This window comes from Tetrao urogallus (genome assembly GCF_951394365.1).
Source record: "Tetrao urogallus genome assembly, chromosome: Z".
NCBI classification, from domain to species: Eukaryota; Metazoa; Chordata; class Aves; order Galliformes; family Phasianidae; genus Tetrao; species Tetrao urogallus.
In genome coordinates, this window is record NC_136816.1 from 49,368,966 (window position 1) to 49,394,761 (window position 25,796).

The 25,796-nt window shown below is 38.6% G+C and overlaps 1 protein-coding gene across 1 annotated transcript in view; it reads right to left on the reverse strand.

The window, feature by feature from the left end:
* Window positions 1-302: 302 nt before the first annotated feature.
* DOCK8 (dedicator of cytokinesis 8) overlaps window positions 303-25,796 on the reverse strand; it is a gene marked incomplete at both ends in the record, with an annotated part of 80,316 nt that continues 54,822 nt past the window's right edge. Inside the window, 21 exons of the mRNA XM_079548342.1 lie at window positions 303-363; window positions 996-1,163; window positions 2,304-2,410; window positions 3,517-3,660; window positions 4,275-4,511; window positions 4,836-4,925; window positions 5,444-5,578; window positions 6,348-6,479; window positions 7,215-7,358; window positions 11,807-11,999; window positions 12,443-12,543; window positions 13,381-13,539; window positions 14,628-14,780; window positions 16,361-16,495; window positions 17,703-17,799; window positions 19,779-19,866; window positions 20,342-20,477; window positions 21,181-21,363; window positions 22,082-22,227; window positions 23,796-23,965; window positions 24,764-24,903. Of these exons, the coding sequence (XP_079404468.1) occupies window positions 303-363; window positions 996-1,163; window positions 2,304-2,410; window positions 3,517-3,660; window positions 4,275-4,511; window positions 4,836-4,925; window positions 5,444-5,578; window positions 6,348-6,479; window positions 7,215-7,358; window positions 11,807-11,999; window positions 12,443-12,543; window positions 13,381-13,539; window positions 14,628-14,780; window positions 16,361-16,495; window positions 17,703-17,799; window positions 19,779-19,866; window positions 20,342-20,477; window positions 21,181-21,363; window positions 22,082-22,227; window positions 23,796-23,965; window positions 24,764-24,903 (2,919 nt within the window). The remainder of the gene's footprint in view (window positions 364-995; window positions 1,164-2,303; window positions 2,411-3,516; window positions 3,661-4,274; window positions 4,512-4,835; window positions 4,926-5,443; window positions 5,579-6,347; window positions 6,480-7,214; window positions 7,359-11,806; window positions 12,000-12,442; window positions 12,544-13,380; window positions 13,540-14,627; window positions 14,781-16,360; window positions 16,496-17,702; window positions 17,800-19,778; window positions 19,867-20,341; window positions 20,478-21,180; window positions 21,364-22,081; window positions 22,228-23,795; window positions 23,966-24,763; window positions 24,904-25,796) is intronic.

Here is a 25,796-nt window from a genome sequence, read left to right on the forward strand (position 1 = left end):
ACGGAGTTCTGAGTCTGTCAGTGGTGACTGCTATCATGCCACTGACCCTTCCAATGGCATCCATCCTTGGCATTACATGACTATTTTACTAGAAATGCAAAAGCATCTAAAAAGCAACCCCTCTCTTCCAAGCGCTCATGATTTACAGATGATTTGGAGTCTGAGATCACATGTAAATGCTTTTCTGTATGCTGTCCAGAAAGCACACATGCTGTTCTGTATGAGGAGATTTATTATTTCACTGGTGTTGAATGCTTCTGGCTTGTGGCACAAAGCTCTTCCTTGGCAGAAGCAACTAGTCCTTAGGTGCTCTGTGAAGTCTGGGCATCATACTTCCTGAAACTCTGGTTACGAAATGATTCCCTGCAATTAAATGAATCCACAAATGAAGTCTGCAAATGAACAAATATCTAGGAAATACCTGCCATTGAAAAGGAGCAGCTGACAAATCACCATCTGAAACATGTTATGTGTGGGGAGATCAGAGGCTTATTCCTTCTTCCCCTCTCTCCCCACTCTGGACACAGTGGCTTTGTGAAGAGGCATACATTTGTAAGTAAAGAGAAGAATTAAAAACTCTTATGTCACAGTTAAGGCATTGAAATGGATTATGTTATGGAAAGGATCACTCTGACTTCATGCTGGCTAACATCACACAGTGCCACGTGTTCAAAATAAACACATACATGTTCTGTCTAGCTTCAGATGCCTGAGAAATGGCAAGATAATTCAATTCACTCTTTATTAGGTCAAATGGAAAGTCTTCTTGTTTTGCGTTATAATGCATAATGAAGCTGCTTGAGAGACAGAATTCATACCATATTCAGCTCCAGTAGAAGTCAGCAGACTTTTTTCATCAAAGATGAATTCAGCAGTCTGCATTATGGCCTGTTTTTTTGCTATGTTTCAAAACCTACTGGTAGAACAGCCTTTCCTCCTTTAAGAAGAGGCATATTTTTATATAGCTGCAAGAGGAAGCCCTGCCCTAGCCGTACCTTGTGCTGTTGACTTTCACTACAGGTTTGTACAGCTCTGGGATCTTTCTCTCAATCATGGGCCTGAGGTTCTCCTTTAGCTTCCCGTAGTTCTTTTTGAGTTCTTGCTGATATTCCCGCTGGTCAGCAGTAATAAGGTGCTTGTTTTTATTCACTGCTTCACCACACCTAGACAGAAAGAAAGAGAAGAAGGCACAATATGTATTACCTAATTCTGCTCAACTCATTAACTGCGTGTTAGATAACCTGAATGGACAACAGCTCCTCTGGGCTCTGGAAACTTGTCAACACCAAAGTCATGGTGAACTAGTAGAGAACCTCTGCGTTGTCCAAGTGCACAAGGTGGTATTCTTAAAGACAACAGAAATTCATGAGGGAGCTAGTATATAAAATACATTAATGTAGTATATAAGCTCTCAGAAAATAATGTATCCCGTTCCTTTTCCGTTTCCATTTCCATGGAAACTACCACAGATACAAAGAGCACAATAACACTGATAGAGCAAGTTCTCAGCTACAAAACACTCTTTTTTAGTACAGTCACCAGCATTAGCTGTGTACTTTCACCAGTGATGAACAAAAGCCTTGCATGCCATGCTTGTAAAAACCTGCACCAGCGCAGATGGTCGCTGCCACCACAGCTGAAACGCACCACGCACTGCCTCACTGTGCTGACATCCACTGTTTGGTCTCCATAAACATTCTGTAAGTGTTGATGAATGTCAGTGGGTTCCAATTTTTTTTTTTTAGCATGGAAGAATTCAGTGCCACACCTTTGCTTCATATGCATTTCTGTGTCAGATATCATCTTGTTAGTGTTCCCTTCTGCTGACAGCTGTCATGTGGCAAGAGAATGTAATGAAATATTGGTGGGAAGGTTCAACTTCTACTGCCATACCACCAACATCTGCCTCTGTCGTGGTGGGCCAACATCATAACACAGGCATTACTTTGGAGTAGCCCTCATACATATGGATATATAAAACAAAAATACCATGTAATGAAATCAAGGCATTAGTCTCGTGTTAAATCTCTGCGAAATATCAAAAGAGAAAATGAATGCTGAATCTTATTTTTCTACATAATTCTTTCGAAGTCTTAAGATTTACTCTATTTGGGAGGCAAAATCCTGCAAAGCTCTATTTACAAAGCAGAGATAGTAAGCCTGGACCAACGACCCTGAAGTATGAGATGCCTAAATTTGTGGTACTAGCTTGTAAAATTAATTACACTCTCACATTACTGTCTCATTATAGCCATTACTGAAATTATCAATGCCATTGCACATTTAAATGTGGTTTTACTGACCTCATTATAAACTCTTTGAAGCACAACCTCAGTTTGTTGTGATGTCGATAAAGTTTGGGGTCTTCTGGAATTTCAGCCAGGAACACTTGCGCTACCTCTAGTGGTCCCTTACAGGAAAAACAAAAGAAAATGTCAGAAAAAACTGAAAACAGACCATATGCTTGATCATTTTGTGCATGAAATTAGAGAAGAAAAGATAACTATGCACAGACACCATAACAGGATGTTTTTCCTTTCTTTTCTCTTAATTTACCTTTGGCAAACAATTTTTGCACATTGTATTTTATCCTTACTTGATTTTACTTATCCTCCAGCCGCACAAAGAAGAGAAAGAATTAATTCTACTCTTCAGAGGAGAGCTAGGTAGATGTACTGCCAAAGCCCATGTGTGGCATTACTCCATCTTAAGGGAGCCAGATAAAACCAGGGCGAAAAGAGGCCACTCTTTTCAAAACTTACAACATGTTACTTCACTCTGGGGGCTTCCACTGACCAAGAATCTGGAGAAACCAAGAAGAGTTAGGCCTTCAGCAAAGAATCCAACTCTGTGAAAAGGTGGATAAATGCCAACTTTTCTCTCAGATTTGTCTTCATTTTGTCCTTTTTTGGGGGAAGCCTTTTTTTTTTTTTTTTTTTTTTTTTTTTAAGATCATCTGTGGTTTTTTTAGGGGGTGGGGGGTGAGGTGAGGGGACGGCACTCTTCTCTTTGGCTTCATGAAGTTCTGCAAATTGTGAATTTATAATGATTGCAGGCAGAGTTATTATTCTTGCTCCCTGAGGATGCATCTGGATTGCACAAAATAGCTGAGATGGCTAGCATGCTAGAAACAGAAAATCTTTGGATGAAATCACAAGGTTTATATGACTATCTGCACATACAACCAAGATGGCATTTCATCAAGCACCATCACCAAAAGAAACACTCCTATGTCTGCTTGACTTCACCTCTACTTGGCACACCCACATAACAAACCTGATGGAGGAGCTGTGTTAACTGAGAATTGCTTCAGCAACAGGAAAGAAAAAAAAAAAAAAAGTCTACCAAACAGACAGAATAAAAGGACTAGGTATCAAAGGATAAGGTTTCAATTGGCATTGTGACTAAATGTGTCTGACTAGATGTACCTCTCCCTGTGCAAGAGATGAGTGCAAAAAAAAGCATGAGCAGAAAAGTATGCAGAAAATCATCATCTGGCTTATTTGGATTCCTTACCTGATTTACAGTGGCTCCAACTGAGCCCTGCAAAACCATTTGTAGCATTTTAGCATCTGGTGGCTCTTGGTTCGTAGCTGCAGTTAGTTCTTGTGTTTTTTTCCGCATATCTTCAATAGCAACTTCAATTGGTGTTAAAATAAACTATTGGAAGTGGAAGAAGAAACGATTCATTACCTGAACCACCTGCATAATTGGCCTGTTCTAAAACTGGCATTAAAAATATGACGGCCCCGTGTGATTAGAGTAGTTGTGAACCCTGGAAAGACTGTCTTGATAAATGCCACATCTGGTTCAGAGCTTATTGGCGTCTTATCGCTTGCAAGAGCAGGATTTGGATAAGATTCTCCATTTGCTTATACTCACTATTATTCTAAGTTGCTGACTTGATGTCTGAAAGAGTTTTTCATTTTCTACTATAATAAAGGTTCTGTGTTTCTATTGCAGCTCTAAGCCCAATTTAGTTCTTTGACTGTATGTTATCAGCTGGAAGTACAGCCATAAATGGAGCTCGATGTATTATTCCACACAGCATGTGAGAAGTCAAAAGAATTTAAATGTTCTGCCTTTTCTTCTCCACAGCTAAGTGGAGTATCCATCTTAAATTTCCTACCCATTCTATGCCATTCCTATTTATGAGAGTAATGTCTGAAAAATTCAGCTTTTTTTTTTTCCTGTCTACCACAGAATTTCAAAACCTTCCCCCCGAGACTCCTTCAACCACTGAGAAAATAGATTTGTCCTCAAAACCCAATTACCTCTTCTTTTTGGATGATATTTATTCTAGTTTTGATGTAGGGGAAAGCATGCATTGTGGTCAAGATGGTGTTCCTCTTGTATTGCTCACTAAGTTCTCCTCTAGGGCGCCCATCCATGGTGAAAGGCGTAGTGTACATGAAGCGACAGAGGTTGAAGTTCTTTTCAAAGTAAGTTACCCTGTCTTTCATCTCATATTCATCAAAATATGGCTCCACAAAAGTAATCTGTATGTATGCCTGAGAGAAAAGGGAAGAACCATTACAGTACTTCACAGCGAAAGAAGTGTAAAGGAATGGTACATACAATAATTCTCACTTAGCCAAGCATGGTCTGGAAGAGCGCCGAGCTACAAATCCTTTTCTTCTTCACAGCTGACAAAACTTACCTCTGGAGAGGGTGCAACATATCTCTGGGGGATCAGAGCATCTAATTTCCACTCACAGTAACCAGCTACCATGGCATAGGCTATAATCCACCTTAATGTTTCAGTATAAAATCTTCAAGGGGATCCCTCTCCTCTGTGATGAGGCACTCAACTCTGTAAGTAGTGCTTTCCGTACCTTATTGGGATCCAGCTTTCTTTTGTCAACAGGAGCAGAGTCTTTAATGACTTCCACACTATCTTCCCCAAAGCACTGGCCATAAAATCCCTGGAAAGGAAACAGAATTATTCCAGAGTGTTTTTAGTCCTTAATACAGTGCTACTAACTTGTATGCCTCTAAAAGAAAGGAGCAACTATGATGATTTCTGAGTTCTGTATGGTAAATATGCTTCATGAAACATAGCTGGCCAGGCTTTACCTTACTGACAAAGCTCAGTTTGAGTTACTCACAAAAAAAATCAAAGTTCCAGCTAAACAGAGAAGAAGAAAATACTGCAGTTCCATCAGAAAGCTGAAAAGGTACCAAAGCAAGTATCTGGCCCACTCAGATCAAATTCAATATACTACAGACTGTGGTACTGAGGTCCTCACTGTCATCACTCTGCTGTAAAAAAGGGCTACAACTGAAAGAGAAAAGACATACACAAAAGAAATAATCTATGGTAAAAACTATGTTTTGTGATTGGGTTTTATATAATAGTAATGCTATTAGAACTCTGTGCGTTCTTTAGAAAGGATGATGTAACATAAGAGATAATATTATCACCATCTTTTTTTTTCTTTACCTCTAATCTGTGAGAAATCTCAGGAAGTTTGGTAATTGCAGGCTCCTTGTAAACAAATTCCTGTTCATCTAAGTCACCAAATTTGGATCCATAGAAACCAACACGGAAGTAAGTTCCAAACATTCTCTTTTGTCCCTAATAGATACAGAAAAAGAGGAAAATCATAATTACCTGTTTTTCGATGTCAACAGAGTTATCACTTGGATGCCCTTTTCCCCCTTTTCATACTAATTTTACATCTTCCCACATTTCAGAGGCATATTTAGATTTATATGTCTTCAGTGCCAGTGAATTAGAAGCATTAAAGAAAAAATACAGTTTAAGAGGACATTTGACTGCCACCTAACTTAAGATTTAGACTGACCATGACATGACTTTTACAAAACAGCATTCATAATTTCTTTAAATTCCGTTCTATTTAACAAAATTCAATCCTGCAAGGAACAAAAGTTGGTAAGAACATGTAACTGACTAGGTTCAGTGTGTAAAACAGTTCTGGAGAAAAATAACTACAGGAGCAGCTTGAGAACTGAGAAGTCAGTTTTTTCTTTCCTCTGTTTTATAACTAAAAGTACTAAGCAGTGGACACGAAAGTTGTTTATCTTAAATACATGTGGTCAGGTTGAATAAAGTCTCCTTTTCCTAAATTTGCCCTATTTAGCTTTTTTGTTTTGTTTTGTTTTTTAACTCTAAAACAATTTCATATTTACTTCTTTTTCTGGCATGGAGAATAGAGCTTCGCTATAGAGCACGCTCTATAGGTAGGACAAAGCAAATGGAAGCTTCTGTTAGAAAAGGAAAACTGACCTATTTCTCACGAATCTTCATTTCACTATCATTAATCATAACCAAATACTGCAGCCTAGCAACATGTGTTGCTGGTGGTGCCTTGCCTCACAAGTACCTTATTAATAATGCTGTCAAAGGCCTTCTGTAGCTTGCTATGTGTCAAGGTAAGCTTCCTGAAGTCTCGATGTGCTTCCAGTATGGGGATGACAATTTTGTACACTTCATTCACAGTTTCATACAACCCTCCCTTGGTGGAAAAAAAAAAAGAAAAAAAAAGAGAGAGAAGAAAAAACACAGAAAACAAGAAATGAATTCTCATGATCTCTGAAAAGAAACTGGATCTCTATTTATAGCCTGTCTGAAAAGGGGATTTATGAGACTCGTCTTTCAATCTATTCTGTCACTTGTTTTAGCTTTCTAAAATCTGTAAACTGTAAAAGAGAGTTCTGAAAGTAGCTGTGAAGAAAAAAGCTGTATTTAATTTGGATCTCTGCTCTGTTGGGCACTCAGCACAAAATTCCCATGTAAAGCACATGGTTTCTCATCAGGGACCTGAAGAGTTAGAAACCCAGGTGAGAAGAAGGGAATGGATTTGTTCTGCACGTATGGTTTTACTGAGAGGAAAACACAACAAAACCTGCATCTGGACAAACCAAAAGAAATGGCTTGGCAAAACATCTTTCAAAAAGCAAGCAATGGCTAACCCTATCAATTTGGGCTGGAGGTGACTAAGCATAGCATAAGCATATGGAGGTGACTAAGCATAGTAGTTCTCTGCCCCATTTGCTTGCCTGTTGATCTGCTGAGGTTTTAGACAAGTAGCTGTGAGGACTGCCAGATGCCCACTCACCTTGGGTGAAGCTGTCTGCAATGGGGCAGATCCATGGAGCCTGGCTGAGCACTAAACCTTCACTTTCTCCTGTGCAGGAAAACCAACTGGCACAACCCCTCTACATCTCCCCATGCTTTTGCTCTCACTCACCGTGTTGAAGAGTTCTGCTGCTTGTTCTAGTAAACCTACAAGGCCACTTTCTGAGAAGTACCTCCCAGAACATATACCATCTTCATCCGGAGACAAAACATCATCTGAAACAGCAGATTCCTCCAGCACATTGGATGAAATGTTCTAAAATACATCAGACCAGAGAAATCAGGAACCGAGACCAACAGACTACAGTAAAGATCCAGGCAGAAAAGTTTCAACATACTTAAATGACAGAAAGAAGAATGAGATGAAGTGCAGCCCGAGGGAACACAGTTAAATCTTATTTAGAAGCAAATGTAACATCATAAATCTTTGCAGATGGCAGATCAGGAGTTTCGTTTCAAGAAGGCTAAACTTTTTTTCTTGCCTCAGGATTAAAAGGTGAACTCCTGTAGATCACCAGCTGACCTCCTTCAGGTGGTTAGGTTTCCCTGGAATGCTGGAATGCACTGAATCTCCTATGCCACAGGGATAACTAGAGGCCATATCCTTTCAGTTTCTCATAACTCACAGGTGAAAAATTTCAAGCTGCACCTCAGCACTTCTTTGAGCTTTTAGAAGAACCTGAATTCTCAAGTTGTTAATTCTGCAATTTTTAGAAACAGAGAAGTACAACATGGACAGTACTACTCTAAAAACTGAAATAACTGCATGCTAAGGTTTGATTTGCTAGCACTTAAAAGCAGTTAACTTAATGTCATGGTGTCTCTCTGCAGTAGAACTTACAATGAATATCTGAGTGCAAGATAGCTGCCAGCTGGCTAGATATCTAATTCCTAGAAGACATCTTTATAAAACGGCTGAGAGTCTGAGGGCTGCTATTATTGATCAGATTTCAGATAAAGAATTGACATCACACATCACCAGCAACACAGAACTTCCCCCCATGGCTTTTGTAGATGCATTTATTTTTCCATAAGCAAAATTTACTGCAGCCACATTACCATCACTGTGTCTGTTCTGAACATCATATCAGCTCCTCTACAGTAATCAGCATTAAACTCAGGACAGCATTCACAGGAATGAGAATATGTCTGTGTTTCATCCAGAGAGAAAATGACAGCACCTTTAAGTAGACCTATGGCTGTCGTTTTTCAGCTACCAGTCCGATTGAAGACAGTAACATTAAACAGTTTGCATACCTGGCACATATACTAAGGCAACTCATACAACCTATTCTACAGCCCAATTTCTGGCTCTCTCCTTACATAACAATACCATTAGGACTGTTTTCACAAAGTGGCACACAGTATTTTATGACTTTTTTGTTTTATTTTCTTTCGCAATGGGAAGAGCGCCCAGAAGACTGATTTACATGTAAGAGGAAACCTAGAAAAATCACAGGCATGAATCCCCTCTTCTTTGTCTTTAAATCTCTAATAACCAATGTCAGGAATGTATTTTCATGTTTTTTTCAATCCACACGCTCTAGTAGGAAAGCATCTCCATGACATATTTCTGGGGGCTAGTATAATCTTTTGCAGCATGGACATATCCCATTCATTTTTTTTCCTTCAACCACCTTCAATATGGAATAATTTTCTAAGTCTCCTCTATGACAAAAGCAATTTACAAATTACCAAATATATATTCTGTAACTATTTTGAACAACAAGGACCTATTTTTCTTTGAGTAAAGGAGACACTTGTGTTAATTCAAGAGGCTTGGCCAGTTGTCACCAGACCTCATCACAAAGTTAGATATAGCAAGTAGCCTGCATCTTTGATCCTCAAAACACCATGGCTGATTAGCCTAATGCCAGGACTATGCTAATTAGCCTTGGATCTCAACAGATAGATGCAAACATACTAAGACCTTGTGTATGGTAATGTAAACTGACTTTAAAGCCAGTCCATACTCTCTTTAAGTCATCATTCTCACTCACAAAGGGAATGAACACGAACTGACAATCTCCAAAGAAAATTTTATGATTGCAGAGATGGGAGCATATACAGTTTTGCCTGGCACAGTATATGGTAAAGTGTTACCTTTCAGACAATCAGTTTTGAGGACTCTAATGAAATAACTGCAAAATACCTACATAAACTCATTTAATCTTTTGCTGTTTCACTTTGCTCATTTACAAAAATGAGCTAACGCTTCTGCTCATTCAGAGCAGTACTTTACATTAATTACAAAAAAAAACCAAATACATATCACCAATACTAGTTAATTTCATAATGAAGCTAAATGAAATGGACCCAGGAAGAATCAGTGAGTGAGATCTGGAACTCCAGGTAAAGCTGAGACAGCCTGAGTAATGTTCTTTCTTTTTTAAAGAGATCATCGAGGTGCTACGAAACACAGATCTATTTGTAAAGAACGGGATATCTTCTCTTGAACAGCTTTGTAAAAATGCTAAGTGTTACCACACTTAAGTGTTGTTATTGAGCAAACTGAAGCTCAAAATTATGCTGTCAGTAAAATGTTTTGTAATTGAGTTTCTACTCCTTAATTAAGGCATTTAACTGCCTCTCTCCTATGGAGCAACTTTTCCTTTAGCAAGCATGTATTTACACAAGCATCTTGATCAGAGAGATTGATTTGTTCAAGATGCTCTTAAACTTCTAAGTTTTAACTTGCTTGGTGTCTTGTAAAATAGTCTTCAGTTCTCTAAAATAATTAGAATCATACTCATTTGTGGAAATCTGCTCAATCTGGGAGCAATGAAAGGAGGAACTGAATTAGAATGAAGTGTGTGCGTGCGTTACAAGTATTTGTGATTGTCTGAGAGCAGTCCTTTCCTAAGGAATTCCACCCGTATCCAGATGATTGTACAAAAAAAGCAGGGAGAAAAGAAGAAAACAGAAATAGTGAATTTCAGCTTGAAGTTAGGAAGTATGCAAAACTGGTAAGAGAAACAAAAGAACAAGGAATGCGGGAGTATAAATCCATGGCCAGAAGGTTAGACAGTAAAAAAAAAAAAGTACACACAGCTGGTTTAGCAGTAAAGGAATTATGAAAGAATAATGCTAGTCAATGACCTGATTGCTATGGTGGAATTGTGAATACTAAACACAATGCAAAATTCCAAGTGGTCCAATAATATTCACATCCACTATTCTGAAGCGAAAAAACCATACATGTTGTGGCTATATCAAGGGATGATGAATGTACTACCAGTGTTAGCCCTTTCTGAACCACCTGGACCGTAAAATGTGCCCCTCAACACTTTGAATGAGCTAAGCAAGAGGGTATTCTAGCAGCTAACACTGAGCCTCTGTATGTTTTGGAAAATCGGAAAAGTACCACAGCAGGAAAATTCTTTTGGGAACTACATTTTTAAAAAAGTAAACAAGATAAGCAGCAATTAGTAGGCTTATCAGTCACATTCCAGACAAAATAATGGAAATACTGATACAAAATTTTAATTAAAAAAAATCAAACACACAGTAATTAATCTGAATCAACACCAGGCTACAGAAACTCGGGTTCTAATTTAAAAAGACTACAATCAGATGACATCAACAGTGCCCAAACAATAGATGTCTATACAGTGTGTAAGTTGGTACTGCACTCTATTCACTGCTTAGAATGATTCCAAATCATTGCAGCAAACAGTATAAATAAAAAATGGTCTTAGAAGGGATCATCATAAGTTTTAGACAACAATTGTAAGAGAAGAAGCATCAACACATGGGAATATTCTAAGCGTGTAGCCAAACCTATTTTATGTGTGGAAAAAAAAAAAAAAGGAATAAAATCACTATGTTTGCACATAAAATAAGTTTGGGTAAGAATGATCAAGACTGCATATCTGATAAGCTGAGTGTGAATGAATACCTGCATTTCAAACTATTTCTTAGAGCAGATAATTATATTTTAATTCATAGGGTGTAAAAAACAAAGAGGGAAACAAACAAACAAGCAAACAAAAAATAATCCAAGAAATCCCTCTGGAAAAGGCCGGTGGATCACTGAGTAAGGAGCTCAACAAGGCCAAAGAAAACCAGTGGGGCCTTTGAAGCTATAACCTAAAAGGTACTTCCCAGACTTGAAGATCTTGCAGGACATTTTTACTGTGCATAAACTAATGTGACTGTGCCATTTACTCCTGAGAAAGATGCTGCTTCGTAACTGGAGGACACTTACAGGATTGGAGAATGTGATTAGTAAAATAGAGTAGCTCCAGTTACTTAGCTTATCAGAAAGAAGGCTGAAAGATCCATCTGTTTTTTCTATTAATTATTATTATATTATTATAATATTTATTATATTAATATATATATTAATATATATATAAATAATATATTAATATATTTATTATATTAATTATATATTAATTATAATTACTAAGTAACAACCATAGGAAAAGATATATGATAATAGAGGGTTTTTATTTGGCAAATAAGAGATTACAGCATCCAAAGACTGCAGAAGGAGCTACAGACAGCTAGACACTTAAGTACCAGTTTTCATCAGTGAGTGTAATAAATAATCAGATTGATCTATCAAAAGTGGTGATATGTCCTCTGTCATCATAACTTTTCCTACCTGTACATCCACTCCTACTCAGCTTGACACAAGAAGAAGTACACAAACTATGATAGGTCATCCTAGTCTGTCAGAGCTTTGGATTCCCTTCTTACCTGAAAGCTGACGCTGCCCACTGGGAGATAGCTGCGATCTTCAAGCATGCTGAGGTACTCTGCCACCAGCGCAGCAGCGTGGACGAGGCACATTGCTGCTTCTGTGTAGCACTTCCTTTTGGTGTGCTTCTCTGCCATGTTCTGCAGCCAAGTCAGTCTCAGGTCGGGTGACGTCTGGTACCCTTTGGCAATTCTAATGACACAGGGAAGACAGGAGATGTGAATGACTTCTCAAATAACAGAAAGGATCTCTGTAGTTCTCCACATGGGCTGAATGGAAGCAGACACCTCTAAGAAGGATTCACTAAGCACATGGTAAAAGAAATAGCTAGAGAAGGGGAGCTAGGAAATAGTGGAGTTATGAGGAAGCAAAAATGCTGAAACCAAGATCCCTCAGTGATCGTTAGTTCCTGACTTGCACCCTTGCTCAAGCCCATACACACCAGTGACCCCCCAGTCCCTCCTACTGCCATGACTCCACATAAGCAGTCCCACCTGGGTCCCCTATGACAGGTCAGAAGTGGGAGCGTATAGAACAGCTAGAGTATTTGTCTTCAGCTTGTCCCTGACACACACACAGTTCCTGTGCTCACCTCAGTGCAGAATTTTCTCACTAGCAGTTTTAACTGGATTCACCTGTACATAAGGTCCATGAGCATTTCTGGATCTTCCTGAAATTCCCTCATTTTCACTGTGTCTGACAGGATGCTGTTCAGATTACACAGCAGCTCCTCTACCTGCAGTAATACAAAAATGAACAGGCATTTCTCAGGCACTTATTTTTTCTTTTCTAGAAAAGTACCAGTCTTTGCAACAGATGATATGTTAGTCAAACTTAGTCCCTCTTACTGAAGGAAATGCAGGATGCTGAATTGCTGCTAGGCATGTTTTTCCAATTCTATTCAATGCAGCAAACACTACTGACATAGCAAATTTTATTCATACATTTTAATGAATCAAAATGAGCTGGACACACCTTTGATCAGCTTACTTCTGAATGAAAATAAAAAAACAACCACAAATCAAAATCAAAAATCAAGAATAAAGCAAACAAACAAACAAAACAAACAAACAAAAAAACCAACAAAAAACTCCAAGACTACATGCCAATTCAGTTCTTCCTGTGATCTAGTAACAAATCAGATGCTTTTGTAAGTCTTCAGCACAAACTGAATTTCAGCAAAGCACCTGGCAGTTATCTGAAATATTTTTCATTACTGCTACTGCTGCATTATAAATTGAAAAGAAGCGAGATGTCTCCACAGTGTTACTTGCTAGAAAACATAATCAAATTCCACCCTGGGAAATTCTTATGGTGTACAGTTCCTTGCTGGGGCCTAAGAGAAAGCCTTCTACAAAGCCAAGAGATAACCCTTCTCTAATGTGAATCAAATGGTACAGAACTGAGTCTTCCACTTCTGTCCTGCTTATTGTTTCATAAGACATAAGCTCAGACAATAATTCCTGCATCGTTATTTTCATTCTTCAGTAAGACTGAGATTCTAGGACTAGCTCCAAGCACATTCCTATGTGAAAGCTCTAATACAAACCACAGATATTTCAAAAGATTTGACCTGAAGGGGAAATGGAGTTGCCTGCATGTCTGCATCTTCCTCTGCATAGGCCAGGATAGTTCGTAAAGATCGTCGAAGGAATTCCTCATTAAACTCGGGTGATTTGCCAACCAAAGAAGCTAGTGACATGGTTACCTGCATCTTTACTCTTGAAAAATTCTTTCAGAAGAAGGAAACGAAAGCCAAAAATTAGAGATGATACACCATGCATATCATATCAATTCACATATCTCTGTCTCCTACATAAGCCAAACCCACTTTTACCTGCCCACACTGTGTGGGTTAAAGTTCCTGCTCATGTGAACAAGAATCAGCAGACCTGGACTCTGGCATGTCAGTGCTACGAGGCAAGACTATGGTTGCTTGAAACTAGAGGAAGTCAGCTCTCACTTTTCATAGAATGGCTTTGGTTGAAAAGGAGCACAGTGATCATTTAGCTTCAACCCCTGTTATGTGCAGTGTTGCCAACTACTAGACCAGGCTGCCCAGAGCCACGTCCAGCCTTTTCACCTCAGGACAGGCCAATAGGCATATAGATCAGCCACTCAGAGAGAATGAGAGGCAGCAGTACTATGGAAACATGTCTATAAAGTAAATGGCCTCCAAGGATTTCATCTGGTGATGCACCATACCTTGATGGTAACACTGCTGCAGGGGCATGCTCTCCTACTGCAGATCCACCATATCTTATTATTAAAGGTTCTTAAAATGAAAACTAGGGAGAAAATGATGCTAATGAATGTATTTACATGCTAGGACATTTGGAATCTACACAAATAAAATATATATTTTGCTCTGTATGCATAGGTAAAATCTGGGCCTAGTTTATAGTCCTTGACATGAAAGGGAAAGTGAAAAATTTGCATTAGTAACAACGTACAGTTATTCTACTAAGGCTGTAATTGCATTAGAATAGAACTGGTTAGAAGCAGTTTTGACACAGAAGGAAAAAAAATTATAAGAAAAATGAAGTGTTGCTTATCTGTCGTACAGCCTTTGCTATCAGAGCCCCATGATGGTCCATTTGAAAATGTACTTACAGATACTGCAGAAAAAAATCACATTTTCCTAAACAAAACATTGAACAAAGATTAAAACAATTCTTTCTCTACACTTCTCACACCACTTCCAGTTCAAATGTGCAAAACAGCACAGCATATTGACCTGCAGATGCTTCCTGTTTGTTACCACAGCTTCAGTTTCTGTTTCAATTGTCATGAAACTCTTTGCTACTGACAAAATCTTACACTGATAGAGCTGAAGCTGTATCTCATGAGGAGATAAAGAGTAGCACAGGCTTGAGTCCGTGTAATGTCTATGCTGCTGCTGCAGTGATGGAGAACTCTTTGACAGAGGTCAGCACACTGTTCCACCTCTTCTTCAAACAGGAAATCTCCAAACTAAGGGAGACAGAGAAGATACCATTCAGTACTATCATTTCTGGCCATTAAAATACCATGAGCTTAGTGCATGAAAATCACAGGGTTCAGACAAAGACTAAAATTTATACAAATAACATTTTATACCCTTAATACGGGCATCTGATTTCTGTGCCTCTACAGATTCCATTTCCAAACTATTTCAAAGAGAAGAAGGGTTTGAAAACAGTCTTTCTGTCTAAAAAAAAGAGCATGGAAAGGGAGAACAAAAATTTTCTCAGGGAGTCCCATGGTGCCTTCAGGAGTTTTTGAAAGGATAAAGCATTGCAAAATTCTTAAAAAGCAGGAAGAGTTGCTATTTCCAGAATATCTAACAGTTGATGAACCATGCAAATATTTCCTTGTGCATAAGGAGTAATTAGTGGCTTTTTGCATCAACGCCCTACCCCTCCCCAGCCCTCCAGCATGTTCTTCCTCCTACAGTGTGCCACAAAAATTCTGTTGCCCATCTTTTATGACAGACCCTCTTTTGAAGAATGTCTTCATGCATCTACCAGACAATAAACCCAGGGAGCAGAATGCCTATCCTAAGAGACTGTCACTGTACATAGAAGTGTTGCACCAGTGTCATATGTGCACAGGTTGGATTGATAAAAGATGGGCGAGAAGAGTTCTGGGTTATTTTCCATTTGCAGGCCTATTTCCCAGACTCTGACCTTCTTTACTCAATTATCTCACTGTTTTACACCTAATTTATATTACAAACCTGCTAGTGCAGGGTTCTATCATTTTCATTTGTTTGTAAAATAACATGCATATACCTAAGGTGCAATACAAATAATTGCAATGATTGCTTCATAAAATGAAGAACTGAATCAGCTTAACTGGGAGATCTACTTCAATAAGAGTAACAATTGCTTCACAAAATTCATTATTTTAATTGGTAGTTAGCTCCCAAAGATGTACAATGAAAACATAATTATGAGTTTCATAAGTACTCAGATATCTACCCTGTAATTAGGCTTTGTCAGACAATCTGCATTTAGCAGCAAACAGGCATTAACTGGACAGGAGTATCTATTTGCTATTTGCATTTTAGAATAGCTTAGGTGAAAAAAACATGTCACTGATTCTTCTGTTGTGGAATTAATTTTCTTCATAGGAGAATGGTTCTTTCCCAGATTTCGAATTGGAAACTGGTCTTGATTATATAGTAATTCAGATATTTCTTTACAGTATCTGTGCATTTCCTGGAACTAAAATGCCTAATTAAAATCAGATTGTATTTGAAATAATTAGTTGTAATTTTTTTATACTTTTTTACTTGTAAATTTTCTGTATTTAAGAGTGAGTTGCTCAAACTCACAGCCACAAAGTTGTTCTGATTAATTCGTCCCACCTTATGCGGTCAGTGAGCTAATCTTACAGCAGCTAGAGAAGTTCCTGGAGTCCCTCCATCTAGGCGTTAGTATTTACACCTGTTAAACATACTTAACAAACGCCATGGGAAAAATGGTGAGTGATTACCTACAGCTCTGCTATAGAAATGCTGCTCTAACAACATCTGGAAGCATGGAAACAGAACCATGTCAAAAGCATACCTTACAAATGAGTGCTCTGAGTGTAGCAAAGCAGTGAGTCAGGTAAGTGGTGCTCTGATCACAGCCAAGAGAATTTACCAGGACCTTCAAAACTCCTCCCAAAAGATTGTCTCTGCACTCTGCTGCAAAGCTTGCCTATACATGAAGGAGAAAAACAACAATAACTGCACGAGGTAATTCCCCAGTGAACTTGCATGTAGGAATTGGATGTTCTGCTCTCCCATTCAATAGATGCATCCAACAGTTCGGAGAGCACAGGTTTTTGTTTGTTTTAATTTCTTAACATCTACTGCAAAGGGAACTCAAAACAGTTTTGTAGTGAACAAGATGATGGGAAAATGTTCCCAACATTTTTCAGTCTTCATAGGCTCCTCACGTCAGCTTTGTGTCTAATCTTTCATGCACCCTGCATTGGGAAGTGACTGTGTGGTGGCTATGCACCAGCTTTTTTCCCTCATGCATTTCTGGGCATACGGGCTAGACAAGCATACTGGTATCTTCGGGTCAAACCTACAACCTGGACAAAAAGGATACAAGTTGCAATAATGGGTGCCATGTAAAAGTCATGCCCAGTACTACAAGGATCTAATAGCTAAATCCTTAGCAACTAGTAGGTTTTGAAAAACAAAGTTCTCTCTTAACTATGTATTAATACAAGTTGTTCCAACAGTACTATTCCAATACCTATGAATTTGGAGTGTCCTTCTTAAGCCAGGAGACCTTGTCTCAGCACAGTCAATTGTTATGGTTCTATTGATGTCAGAGCCTGTGAAATGTTGCTGCATTTGACTCCTGCAAGTTAAATTCTTTACATTGCTACAGGGGGACACAGCTCTTTTCAGAAGGACACCATGCAGGTGGAAGATCTTTCCCTGCATTAAGTACTCTGTGAAAGTCAAGGTTAAACGACTTTTGTCTCACAGGATCACTCAAAGTATGACCTAAGGCTGTCCATCAGCCTAGTTCCAAATTACTACTGTCTAAAAATACACTGCTAATATAAATGAAGACTTTTCTTCCCTTATCCTCTCCAAACTCCACTATCATAGTAAGACAGTTGAAATGGCTTTTAAACACATCTATAGAGGATAAGGGGTTAGATTTCCCTTTTATTCACAGTAGCATGCCCTAACAGTAGAAAGTGCTCGTGACAACAGTGTAAGGAAGTAATTTTGTCCTTAGATTCATTCACCCTTGCCTTCTTCACCGCTCCAAGACTTTATACAAGCTTACAGTAGATATTTAATTAAAACAATTTGCACCACCTAAGATACAAAAGGCTTGCTTCCACTGCCTCCTGAGAAAGCAGAAAGTATACCAAGCCAGCACTGCAGTTTCCCACCTGGATGATGTTCTCTTGCATGTCAAGAATGATCAGGTTAGCTTCAGTTGCCAGGTTTCCACTGATGAGAGCTTCTTGGTCTAGCTCTGCTTTTGTCCTGCAGAAGAGAGTTCTAATTAGACCAAGAAGGGAGTTCCACAGGTGGTGAATGACCTACTATCAAAACAAAAGCAAAATACAAATGCAGAATGATCCTTCAAGAGCAAACAATAACAAAAGTGTTTGGAGGCATTTCTTAAGAACTACAGTGTCAAACCAGGAAAGCTGATACCAATCTTTCTCCTAAACCACTCTTAAAAGACCCACTGCATGGCTGAAGCAGCTTTATAGGGTTTGAGATTTGAGCTGCTCTAAGGCTAAATATCATTTTTCTGTGGCTGGAAGAACACTTACAAACACATTTCTGAATGAATTCAAAATCTGTAGCTGTTCTGCTATGTTTGTTTCCCTTCTCAGTGGAATCACACCCAAAAAGAAAACCAGAGAATTAAGGAGCATCTTTTTGGGCACAACTTCTTAATTTCTGGAAGCGACAGGACAGAAAGTAAGAACAGTAGCACAGTTATTAACTACAATAATTCAAAGTAATGAAGAAAAGAAGGGGCTGCCAAAAAGCTGGTGCTACAATCAAGCCAATTGCTAACTATGAGTAAGAGCGGAACAAATTAGGCAAATGACATAGCCTTCTGAACCATTTCCAACAGCCACAAGGCTAGCACATAAACTATGCTGACTGGATCCTTTCTGACACCAAACTTAGCTTGTAACTGCAGCTTGTCACCATCTCATAACATGCTGGCTTCAACGAGACGTAGGCTAAGTGGCAACATTTGCAAAGTTTTTGTGTCATGTAGGTGACCTGCAAACACCTTACTTACAGGACATATGCTGTAGAAATCCATTAAGGATCTCTAAAGGATCTCACCTACCACAGTGATGAACACAGGGTAAAACAGAAAGGCCTTGACAACATGCAGAGTTTTACTAGAAGATTTTATTTAAGTTTTAATTAAATTTATATTTAACAATAATATAGAGCTGCTGCATGAGGCCGGTTTACGCTGACTACAGTGAAACTGAGAGGAAGCAAGCTGATTTCAAGGCAAAGTAAGAACATCCACACAGGATCTGCACCTCTTCCAACTTAGGACGGAGGGCAGAAGGATTATTCTTTTAAAGTTCAGATAAATACCAAATTAACAATCTTTGTTTTCAAAAAAAGTATGTGATAATTGCAGCTGCGTGCTAGGTGACAACAACACAGTTGCTGAGCTGATCACAAACTAGTGTTCCAGTTCAAACTCACACACGCTAAAGGATACTGGGGGAACTCAGAGCAGCTGGAGTGGTGAGAACACACAGTGGCCTGTGTGTCAGACAGACAAAATTCAAGCAAGTATCTGCGGACAACGATCTATGCATGGTCACATTAGAGAAAAGCAACAACTTAAATGCTTACAGAAGAGTACCATGTATCATATGAAAATGCTATTAGTAGCACAAATCTTTCTTGAAATTACCATTTCCCATAAATTTAGACATTTACATGTCTATTACTATATAGTGCACAAAAGGTGAAATGTACTGATATATCATAACTTACAGCCTGCAACAAGAAAAAATGTTCACTACAGGATCAACTTGCCATAGCTAACATGTCAAATCCAGCCAAACATATTTAATGTGGGAAACTTATACCACAGTATTGTACACAGCAAAGTGTGATAGCAACACCAAAGCAAGTGTCATGGGAAGCCATGATGATATATATATGAATATATGATGCATGTACCAATGACTAGTATTTCTCACTTTGATAATCAAAAGGAAAAAATATAGATAACTAAACATCTCATTCAGGTATTTCTGATCTCTGTTACATCACAGCAACAGTTGGATTTTTCTGCTACATACACATTTTCTATTTCTTTTCCATTAACAGAGAAGGAAAAGGATTGACACTGCTGATTTTGTACTAAAACCATCTTAGGAGGAAGATCATAACATTAAAAAAAAAAAAAAAAGAAAAGAACAGCTTGGTTCTAATAAAAGCAATAATTTTATTAAATGACTTACTTATCTTGTCTCTCATTTGCTTGCCGCCAGTGAGTCTGCTCCTTTCTCCACCTCAGGTTTTCATTTAGCCCTGCTGACCTGTCATTCCCTGAAAGTGCAACATATATTACTGAGATTAAAGCACAGGGGCACACGAAAGGACAGGACTCCACTATTTTTTCATCTAAGACTTTTTGAACATCAGCTTACTTATTGATTTCTTCTAAGACCAAAGCATAAAAATTCTATTTATTAAACGAAACAAATCTTTTGATATTAACAATTTACTCTCACCGATAATTTTGACATTGTTTGACATGGTTTTTGATTAGAAACTAACAACAATTTCTCAGAATTCATTAAAATCTCTTAGTTGGCTTCATATTCTTCATCTCAGCTATACATTGCATAATTGAAACATAACAATATTTTTAACCACAACAAAAGCCTACAAGGGAAAGGACTGTGGGAGAGAAAGATAGAGATGAGAACTGGGAGCACGCATAAAACCCAACAAGCACAGTTACGTCTAAAACCTTTCAATATCCTCTCAAAAGTCATGGGGGAAAGGTGCTATGAAGTACCAGCTGGTATTCTGCAGCGCTTCATCATTTCTCCTCTGGCTCCTTCACCTCTCAGCAAAGCCTCTTCTAATCTGGCTTTAACGTCTCTGGACTTCTGGAGTGCTTGGTTGCTAACTTTATCTGAACTTTGTTTGCCCTGAAAGTGAAGTCAAAGCAATCAATACCAATGCCTCCAGCTTTGAGCACAAGCCCAGATTATAACACCCAAACCTTAGACAACAGGAGAGACTGGGAGAGCAGACAGACAGCAATAAATATCATTGACTAACATACAAATGCTTCTTAAAGGATCCAGATGAGGAAAGATAGTGTATGTACTGTTCATCAGAAATAGTGATATAGCTCAGTGCTGTAGAGAGAGAAATTAAAGTGCACAGAGGTTGTTTCAGACAAGCTCCATCAGAGAGAGTCCTGATGTCCAGACCTAATCCTTAAATGAAGTGTCACCACTAGGACCTTGCTTTGAACCGGGTAGGACATAAGGAGAATAGCTCCAGCAATTAGTGCACCAATTATTTACATTCAGTCACAACTGAAAAACATTAGTAAACTGGACTTGAGTATATACTGAGTATATATTCCCCACCCAAAATAGCTGTGAAACCCTCTAGACATGGAAAAGTAATACATTTCAAACCAATTTCGTAAGATGTCCTCAGAAGTTTTTGGCTGCATTTTGTTTGAAGGCTGGTCTCAGTCATTTTGAATTAATATGTCTGTTTGTAGCATAGATTAGACAAGAGCTAATTTAACACTTGTCAATAACAAGGTTCCTCTGGACAGCTAGAAAGAAAAAAAAAACAAAACATGACAACAAAACCAGGGCAGGTTTCACTTACCTTGTATTCAAAGCATGAAACACAAACAAAAAGGAGGTCTAAGATCCTGTTTAGCTGCATTGACGGAAGGTCTGCAATCCATTTCTGTATTAGATTCTGATCAGCATTTTTCATGATCCAGAGGAAACAGATCAGAAGGTTGCGAGTAGTGTCAGGACCTAATGTGGCACTCTGTCTGTAGGACTGGAGACAGACAAGGTAAAAGTCAGTTGAAAGATAAAAGAATAGAGAGGACATTCAAGTGAAGTAATGTCACTTAAATTTCAGTTGAGTCAAATCTCATGGCAGATTTTCTGTAAGTTTAACCTCTTCCAGGTTATAGTGATTTTATTTTTGTCACTCTGTGTGTATGTATGTGACAGAGGCACTACTTGTATGTTTATGAAAAAAGAAGGAAGCACAGAACCTGTTTGTTTGTTAGCTGCCTGTACTTTAAGTTCATTAGAATAATTAAAAAAAATATTCTATAACTTTGCTCCCCTTTTGCCAGTTGTATCAGCCAAAATGCATGGAAAATAAAAACAATCATAAGGAAAGAGATACAGGGAGAAGAACCCTATAATCACCCTAAATCCGTGGATTTAGGTGACACTGTCAAAGGGAGATGGTAGGGGAGTTATAGCAGCATTTGCTGATCTGCAAGCATAACTAGGTTGGGTGTGCAGATGGCAATAGAAACACTGGAGAAAAAGTGGAATCACTTCTGGTGAGCAGGCAATTAGAAGATTTGAAGATTAAAGGAGAAGATGACAGTAGGAGTACGAGGCATTCTTCTGGGGCTAGAAGAAACAAGAAAGCAGTTTCTTGCGCGTGCAATTCTTAGTCAAAAGAAAGGATATGAAGGAGAAAACAAAGATAAAAATGTATGCAAGAAAGGAGTCTGGCAAAACCCTGGACATACCAAGGATGTCAAAGATGTTCCCGAGCTCCTGAGGTTGAACTGATTCCCTGCAATAGCAAGTGCCACATTCTGACTGATTGCACCTGCAGACTCCTGTTCTTCTTCTGGGTTTCCTGTGCGCCCCTTTCCACTGCGGGCATCTGAAACTAGATTGAGAACATCCCATTGGGACCTCATCAGCAATTGGGTTGTTGCTGCTCACATTTCACAGTCTTCCACTGAGCTGTTATCTAACAAAATGATCGGCACCTCCATTCCTGAGACTTTATTTTTATTGAACAGCAGAAATTACAGCAATGGCAAGACAGGAATCATCTGTAAAAACTGTCAAATTGTTCAAATAAATAATGGAGAAAGGAGCCGTGCCCAGCAACCTTCAGGTATTTATGGAAGCTGGATTAAAACCGAAAGCAGTAGCAAACATGAGGCTGGCTCTGAAGTTCAAAGCTAAACCAGAACTTCACAACACTTAGAAAGAAATGTCCACTTTCAGTCAATTCCAGATGAAAGGATCAACATGAAAGCCATGCACGGGCCTGGGGAAATTTGGCAAGCAATTTCAGTCTGCTAACACCTGACAGAGCCGCTATTGCCTTCAAGTTAAAGGACAATTTTCATTTTAGGCAGCTGCTTGCTTCTACTCGGTGCTAGTTCTTGAGATCAATTTCAGTGAATCCGCTGGTTCATAAAAGCTTTGTAAAAATCTCATTATATTCTGAGTGTCCATTTATGCTTTCCAAGATGTAGTTTTCAGACAAACTGACTGAGGAGCCAATCCCTGAGTGCTCAGAACAAGGTCAACAACCTTAGATACTGCAGATATTTAAAAAAAAAAACTTTAAGAACTAGCCATACTGGTAGACATGGACTTCTTTAGTCTGTGGCATAAGGATAATACTTACATTAGAAGAATGTGGTGAGATTTACTTACATTATGCACAATAAATGTTTTCATGCTATCAGACTGAAAGAGTTCAGTAATACATTCGTAACACTAAGCTCTTGTCCAGATATCAAAATGAAAAATATTTTCAGAGCCAGGGACAAAAGTATATTCTTCAAAGATTATACCTTTTTTTCCATAGTCTTTAATTTTTAAAATAAAAGTAAAATGCAATTTTACAAGTAGCAAAGATTTATTATTTCTCACATAGAAGGTCAAATTGCTATTTTCAGCAGTTTCATATGAACACATTTATAGAAAAAAAAAAATCAACAGCTTAGTTTAAAAAGGCTTAATAACAGAGAACGAAGTTTAAAGTTACAGTAGGTGACAGAAATATATTTTCTGAGTGATGACTACATTCACCTGAGGTGAATTCTGACAACTTCAGTGTCAAGTTAACAGTCCTGAGGAGCAAGAGAGAAATATGGAAGCAATACAATCCAATTTCTTTAATTGTAATGTAACACAATGCCCATGTCATTCTTGTTTTCTTCCTCACCGTCTGTGAAGCCTATCTATATCTTAGTTTTTCTTTCAAGACTGCTTTTTTTTTGCAAGATCCCATAGGCATACCACTGGGTATATCTGTTTGGTAAGTAAGGACACTAGACATTTTCCCTTCTTTAAACAATCCAGTTATCTGGAAATAAAGAAATACTGTGCCTGCTAGACTGTGGCAGAATTTCAGTACTTAAGGCAAATTCTTTGTCAGATTGTTTTAGACAAGTTACTCTAAGGCTGAAAAAGACAAAGGAATAAAGGTCTTACTTGTAAAGTCATGGAGCTGTGGCAGTGAATCCAAAATTATACCAACCAAAGGGAGGTAGAGAGCAGCAATTTTAATCTTCATCTCTTTTTTGGAACAACGTGGGTCTAGGTCATGGGAACTCAGCAGGCTAAGGATAGCACTGACTGCTTTTCTTTGCACCTTACTAATCCTGTTAACACAAAAAAATTGCCATGAGCTCCAATAATGTCATGCACAAATTATTTGTAGATCAAAGATTTAAGAAACAAGGTGGACATGGGAGAAGGAAATTAATACACCGATAGTCATTAGATAGTGTCTTCCACTCAGAGCAGAGATCCATGCTCCCTGCAAAAGACAGCTGTCTCACATGGCCATAGCATGAATCAACAAGCAGCCGTGAAAAAATCAGTATGGCAAAGAGAGACGCTTAAAGAAAAGCATCACACTCTGTACAAAGTTAGGCTAAACTCTTAGGCTAAAAGACAGTGGTGTTTGAGAGAGAAGAGTGATAAAAATTTTGAGCTCTGATCTCTATTTAGCCAACGCCACTGCAGCAAATAGTACTATTTTACTCAGTAACAACAACATACTGCAATAAAGCTGTTTTAGAGTGACTCATTGAAAAAGATGGCAAAGACCATTCTTTCGCTTCCCTTTCCCTCAGAATCAGTCTACATCACAACTCGGTCTGATTGACATTTTTCAACATCCACTACATTTCTATATGAACTTTCATGAAGGTTCATGCAGAAGTAATTCCTCATGGAGGCAACACCGAAGAAGCTTTGCAGGACTCTTAGACTCTGTACCAAAGACAGAAAATATTCTTTCTGATAATGCCAGCCAGCACTGTCATGATACATTAAGTGATTTTGGTTACATTTATGGGAAACATGATTAACCCTAGAGTTAAACTATAACCATACCAACAGTACATTACTGCTCACATGGTCGCATTCTACAATCTGCAGATTTGGATACTCACCCCTCACAGTCTGCGTCCAGTGCTGCTGCCAACTCTGTAAAGAGTAACCCAGTCAGAAAGTGCTGCTGACGGTATTCTGATGAGAGGTCAAACATACCAGCAATTTTCTGGTCCTGGAAGCTGGAGCAGGAGCTAGAGTTCTGCAGAAGAATAGGATGTAAAAAAAGTAAACAAAAGTGAAACAAACGTTCTTAAAGATGTTGTAAGGACAATCTAAGCAGATAACAAAGTACCCTTACCAGAGGAAACCTGATTTCAGGCATTGAAAGAAGTACGGAGGAACACATCAGTGTGTGAAATAAAAAGCATCAATTTTCAAATGAATTGCTTTCTAGGATGCAGCCTCATCCTTTCCATTCTGTCCAAACAATTCATTTAAAGCTATTTGAGATGTAAAATTCCTGCCCTGTATCATCAGTTTGGATAGGAGACAAAGTCAGAGTTTTCCCCATGTTTAGAATTCTGCGTCATTCTTACTGTTGCAAAGCTGATGAGGTTGCCCTTCATAGAAGGGGGACTTTGGGCATCAAAAGTGCTGCATTGTTAAGCTCCTATAATGTCTACCATGGAGGTAATGTGAGGAAGGGTGTATGAACTGTGTTTCCTTTCGCTCTGGAAAATTTTGGCTGAGCTTGCTGGCAGCTGGCATAATTTAAAGCAACCTTCAAACTGCTATAACTTATGGCTATGGCTGATATACAGCTAGTCCAGGAATGGAAAGTTGCTGCTATATGCGTGTTGTGAACTTCTTAGCTTCTCCAATCATAGGTGCCACAGGTCATCTGGAATGTTTTTGTACCTTGATCTGGTGAACATAACTCTTAGACTCCACTCCCCAGTGAAGCTACTGGGGTTTATAAGTCTGAAATTTGCTTTTAATTTATACTGTTCAATATTCTCTCCCAATATTTGTGTCAGTCACAAAGAAATAGTCCCAAAACCCAGACACATGAAGTAGTAGTATACCATACTGTGAAAGGTGTCCTCCAGCATATTGTTTCAAACGAAGCCTACATGTCTGAGCTGCCCTACA